Raw genomic sequence first — 6,037 nt, 5'->3', positions numbered from 1 at the left:
ACTGAATGAGTCACTTGGTCCACTGACTGAATCACTTGGTCCACTGACTGAATCTCTTGGTCCACTGAATGAATCTCTTGGTCCACTGAATGAATCACTTGGCCCACTGAATGAATCACTTGGCCCACTGAATGAATCACTTGGTCCACTGAATAACTTGGTGCACTGAATGAATCACTTGGTCCACTGAATGAATCACTTGGTCCACTGAATCACTTTGTCCACTGAATGAATCACTTGGTCCACTGAATCACTTGCATGAACTGAATTTTTCCTGTGAATCAATTAAAGGCCTAGTGTTCCTTAAAGGTAGGCACGTCGCCCACTACCCTTCATGACACAGTTTTACACCAAATCATTTGATGTTGACAAATGAAGGGGTTCTAGTCGTTTTGGACAAACCTTGAAAACTGATCTCATGCGTTCTGTTGCTCAGAGCGTGCGCTGGTGGCTACGAGCACATTAACAGCCGAGCTCAGTTTTGTAAATCTTCACAGTGCTGGCCAAGGTCAAACAACCGTGGCAGCGTATGGGTAAAGTATACAAAGAATATCTGTAAATAAAGTTAACATTTTACAAAAGTATATAATCTACTAAACCAAGATTCATAACACGGATCTCCTGAATGAACCGAACAGTTTGAATGGAAAAAAAACTAAGCAGGGAAGCACTGGTTTAAATTCATAACGCTCCCCTGCTGACATGTCACCGCTACAAACACAAGAGTCTACCTAGGAGAGCTGCAGGACGGTGGGCTGAGCTGCTGCCTTGCTCAAGACCTTGATGCACGGCCAAGAGGAACCCACGTCTAAGGAAGGCAGCCATGAACCAGCAACGCTACAGAAACACGAGACAGATGTCAGCTGATCAGACTTGATGCTACCCAGTTCAGATGGTGCACGAAGGCTTCGTTAAGTTCTGACAAATGGACCCAGCCTCAGTCAGTCGTGGACCCAGCCTCCGTCAGTCGTGCAACCAGCATCCCGTCAGTCGTGGACCCAGCCTCCGTCAGTCGTGGACCCAGCCTCCGTCAGTCGTGGACCCAGTTTCCGTCAGTCGTGCAACCAGCCTCCGTCACTTGTGGACCCAGCCTCCGTCAGTCGTGGACCCAGCCTCCGTCAGTTGTGGACCCAGCCTCCGTCAGTCGTGGAACCAGCCTCCGTCAGTCGTGGACCCAGCCTCCGTCAGTCGTGGACCCAGCCTCCGTCAGTCGTGGAACCAGCCTCCGTCAGTCGTGGACCCAGCCTCCGTCAGTCGTGGAACCAGCCTCCGTCAGTCGTGGACCCAGCCTCCGTCAGTCGTGGACCCAGCCTCCGTCAGTCGTGGACCCAGCCTCGGTAATTATTTTCACGCAGGACGTCCTTCCTGACTCAACCACAGACACTGAGCTACCAAAGCCTCTGTGTGGAGCAGAGCGCCGACATCTGGGGCACCCGGGGAGCAGATGGGGGGTTAAGTGCCTTGCTCAAGGGCTCAGAGTGGGGCAAATGAGGGTGGAGACAGGTGTGGGTGTTTCACCAACCCCACACACATTTTTGATGTTGGCGGTACCGGGAGTTGATCCAGCGCTCTTCCGATCACAGGCCCACCTTCTCCAACCTCTGCCACCACTCCCATCAATGTGTCTGTGGTGTAAGAATGATACTCCTCCACTCGTGGGCCTAATTTAATGTTTTCCTACATTTTGTCTGTTCAGTTGGTCAGAATCTACTGTCCCGTGAAAACTGGACTCTTCTTCTAATAAAGGCCTGAGCTGGTGTCCTGCCTTCATCCTGATGAAGAGGAGGCTTGTTTTTAACAGCCGCACGTCGAGGCTGCCCCGGCGCTGCCTGATCGAAAACAACACAAATTAAAACCCACACGCCAGTAAGAGGCAACATACCAGTAAGAGGCGCAGACAGGAACACGGAGCTCGTGTTGGGATAACACTGGCCCAAGTTTCAGCACAACAAATGGATCTGAGACAGAACCAGCAGCCGAACCTCGTTAAGAATGCAGAGTTAACGCGTTGACGACGCAGCACCAGCACATCTCCTTTTATGGTCAACAACACACACACGGCTTCCGGCGTGTTTTTTTATTTTTAACTTTATTAACATCACGAAGAGAAAAGATAGAACTGTGTTAATCCCGCAGGAAATTGTTGTGCCAGAGTTTCAGTACAGAGCAACATACACAATGAATCACGCAAGATATTAAAAATAACAGATAATATAAAAATAACTAATATATCCAACAATCTTTAGTCAGGTCATCCGGACAGTTTCTTTGTTTTTGCTGAAACGTTTCACCTTCCATCCAGAAGGCTTCATCAGTCAAGGAAACACACAACAAAACTGATTCTTCCCCAGCAGCTTACTCCAAAGTGGAACAAACCAGTTTCAGCAAAAAAATAAATTAAATAAACTGTCCAGATGAGCTGACTGAAAAATGTTGGATTGTATACCTGGATTATTGAGCATGGATTGTTTTGGAACTGACAATATAAAAATACCAACATTAAGGTGTAAAACAGGTTGGGGTCAGACAGAAACATTAAAGTTCTTATTTTGGTGCAGGATTAATTTTATTGTCCTAAAGGCTGAGGAGTTGAGCAGTGTGAAGGACTTCCTGTTCTGTGGAGCGCCTGGTGGTCTCAGTGTGACTGAAGGTGCAGGAAGAGTCCAGGGTGTCCTGGGGGGTGACGTGATGTTCAGGATGTGGAGCAGGTTCCTCAGCATCCTCTGTCAGAGGTGCAACACAGAACAATGTAACAACTCACAGCCACAAACTGCCACAGGGTCATGACTGTGATCATTGGGTGTATTCTGCGTGTGTCCACGAGGTGGCGGTCACGAGTGTGTGCGTGTTGGAATGTGGAGAGCTCTGGAGGTGCAGTCACCTGTGAGCAGAGCTTTAATAAAACAGACCTGGTTCTTACCAAACACAAACAGAACATTTGACAAAATAATCAAAGAAAAAACACAAAGGAGTAAGACTATATGAGAAATTAAAACAATAACACGAACGTTTCAATCATGTCACTGGACCAGTTTATTTAAGGGAGAGACGTTTCGTCATCCATCCACAGGACTTCCTCAGTCTACGGCCTGCCAACCAGATCTGTGTCATAGGTAGCCTTCACTGCTGGGTTTCAAGACAACCTCCTGTTGGAATCTCAGAAGTAGGTTAATAACATGTGCAGAACACACCCATCCAAAACAATCAACCATACATCCAACATTTTACAGTCAGCTCATCTGGACAGTTTCTTTTTGTGTGTGCTATTCGTGGTCTGGGCATCGGCTGGTCCCTCCTGAGTCCCTGGTTTATCTTCCTGAGTTCCTACATGTTCCTATATTTATGTGAGAACAGCTGCCCCGTCAGCTCGTTTTTGTGCTTATTAAAGTGCTTTCTTATTTCAGCACCTGGTCTCAGTCCTGCCTGGACCATTGGGTTCAACTCAAAACCACCCATCACAACACAAATGTTTTAGGCCAACTTGCTACTCACAGAAACAGCCTGAGGACAACCAAGGCCATAGTGGTTCAGAAAAAGGTTGTAAGCTCAATAATCCAGGTAGATAACAACAAAAAAGGCCTTTTTATTGAGCTTACAACCTTTTCTAAAACAGTACGTGTTTAGATATCTGTTGTGAGATGATTCAAGCAGTTTTCCAGGTTTTTAATCAACTTAACGAAGAATGGTATGATTTACAGTTGTTCATAAAACAGAGGAAGGAGGGCTTACTATCTTTCCTCTGACTACACAGAAGGTGCTACTTCGCTGTAAAAGTACAACTATGTTTATGGCATCAGAGCAAGCTTCACTTGAGCTTAACTTATCCACATAAAATCAAATGGCATCAGAAGAAGAATGCTGAGTTTGAGACTAATCCAGTTTCTGACGTCGACATGAAAAAACAAATGCTGCAGGGATTCATCTTCTGATTTACCTCAAACTGATATCTTCTTTACAGAAACATGGCTACAAGATGTTTAACACATCATCTTGGGGGGCAGATAAGATGTCCATGAGGGCCACGTTTGGCCCCTGGGCCTTGAGTTTGACACATGTGACTTACATTGATGGTACTGTGATTTATATGGATGGTTTTATGTGTGTAGCTTCCCTTCACCTTTGGGTGGGGGGACGGGCTCTGACTGTTCTTTGTGCCTATGTGCCGAAGGGCAGTTCAGCGTATCTGGCCTTCTTGGAGTCCTTGGTGGGTGCTGGAAGGTGCGCCAGCTGGAGACTCCTTTATTCTGCTGGGGGACGTCAATGCCCGTGTGGGTAATGACAGTGTGACCTGGAGGGGTGTGATTGGGAGGAACGGCCTCTGATCTGAACCTGAGCGTGTTCTGTTGTTGGACTTCTGAGCTGGTCATAGTTTGTCCATCATGAACACCACGTTCCAACATAAGTGTCCATAAGTGCACTTGGCACCAGGACGAACTAGGTCGTAGATCAATGAGTGACTTCATAGTCGTGTCGTCTGATTTACTGACGTTTCTTTTGGACACTCAGTTGAACAGAGGAGCTGAGCTGGCAGTGAGTTGGATCAGATGGTGGGGGAAGATGCTGGACAGACCCAGTAGACCCTAATGTGTCTTAGGGTGGTGGAAAAAATACTTCTCTGACCTTCTCAATCCCACGGGCACGTCTTTCACGGAGGAAGCATAGTCGGAGGACTTTGGGGTTGCTCTGTCCTTAACCATAGCCGAAGTCGCAGAGGTAGTTAAAAACCTCGATGGCAGCAGGGCTCCGGGGGTGGATGAGATTTGCACTGATTTCCTAAAGGCTCTGGATGTTGTGGGGCTGTCTTGGTTGACACACCTTTACAACATTGTGTGGTCAGGGAGGAGGTCCTGCCCCAAGTGGAGGAGTTCAAGTATCTCGGGGTCTTGTTCACAAATGAGAGAAAAATGGAGCATGAGATCGATAGGCGGATAGGTGCAGCGTCTGCAGTGAAGCGGGCGCTGTGCCGGTCTGTCGTGGTGAAGAGAGAGCTGAGTCAAAAGGTGAAGCTCTCAATTTACCATCAATCTACGTTCCCACCCTGGATAAGAGGAAGAAGATGGATGGATGGATAAATTTGTATAAATTAATATATATGAACCTGTATTAAAATAAATAAATCTATGAACTGTATTAAAATAAATAAATCTATGAACTGTATAATAAATCAATCAATCTATGCACCCATCCATCCATCCATTTTCTTTACCCGCTTGTTCCATTTTGGGTCACGGGGGTCGCCGGTGCCCATGTCCAGCAATCACTGTGCGAGGGGCGGGGGACACCCTGGATGGGTCGCAAGTCCATCACAGGGACACATAGAGACAAACGAGACAAACAACCATTCACTCTCTCACTCACACCTAGGGACAATTTAGAGTTACCAATCAGCCTAACATGCATGTTTTTGGTCTGTGGGAGGAAACTGGAGCACCCGGAGAAAACCCACGCATGCACGGAGAGAACATGCAAACTCCACCCAGAAAGGCCCCTGGACCGGGGTTTGAACCAGGGACCTGCTCGCTGAGAGGCAGCAGCTCTACCAGTTGCACCACCGTGCTCAATCTATGCACCTGTATAATAAATAAATAAATCTATGAACCTGAATAATAAATAAATAAATCTATGAACCTGTATAATAAATCAATAAATCTATGAACCTGTATAATAAATCAATAAATCTATGAACCTGTATAATAAATCAATCAATCTATGCACCTGTATAATAAATAAATCAATCTATGAACCTGTATAATAAATAAATAAATCTATGAACCTGTATAATAAATCAATCAAACTATGAACCTGTGTAATAAATCAATCAATCTATACACCTGTATAATAAATCAATAAATCTATGCACCTGTATAATAAATAAATACATCTATGAACCTGTATAATAAATAAATAAATCTATGAACCTGTATAATAAATCAATCAATCTATGAACCTGTATAATAAATAAATAAATCTATGAACCTGTATAATAAATCAATAAATCTATGAACCTGTATAATAAATAAATAAATCTATGAACCTG

General features: G+C 45.3%; 2 protein-coding genes across 3 annotated transcripts in view; both read right to left on the bottom strand.

Moving 5' to 3' along the window:
- The window catches only part of msrb3 (methionine sulfoxide reductase B3), an 11,018-nt gene extending 8,976 nt beyond the window's left edge, over positions 1-2,042 (bottom strand). The window contains exon 1 of one of the 2 annotated variants that reach the window (XM_037696091.1): positions 1,883-2,042. Coding sequence is in view for 1 of the 2 variants with exons in the window: in XM_037696090.1 (XP_037552018.1) it covers positions 732-825 (94 nt within the window). In the remaining variant the exon portion in view is untranslated. Of the gene's footprint in view, positions 1-731; positions 826-1,882 lie in introns of those variants that run through there. The other variant, XM_037696090.1, reaches the window with a different exon arrangement.
- Positions 2,043-2,574: 532 nt separating this feature from the next.
- LOC119428414 (deoxyribose-phosphate aldolase-like) overlaps positions 2,575-6,037 on the bottom strand; it is an 8,531-nt gene continuing 5,068 nt past the window's right edge. The window contains exon 4 of the mRNA XM_037696094.1: positions 2,575-2,723. Coding sequence (XP_037552022.1) covers positions 2,575-2,723 — 149 coding nt within the window. The remainder of the gene's footprint in view (positions 2,724-6,037) is intronic.

Source organism: Nematolebias whitei, chromosome 22, assembly GCF_014905685.2.
Source record: "Nematolebias whitei isolate Nwh7 chromosome 22, NemWhi1, whole genome shotgun sequence".
Lineage (NCBI taxonomy): Eukaryota > Metazoa > Chordata > Actinopteri > Cyprinodontiformes > Rivulidae > Nematolebias > Nematolebias whitei.
This window is presented reverse-complemented; position numbering and strand designations above follow the sequence as displayed.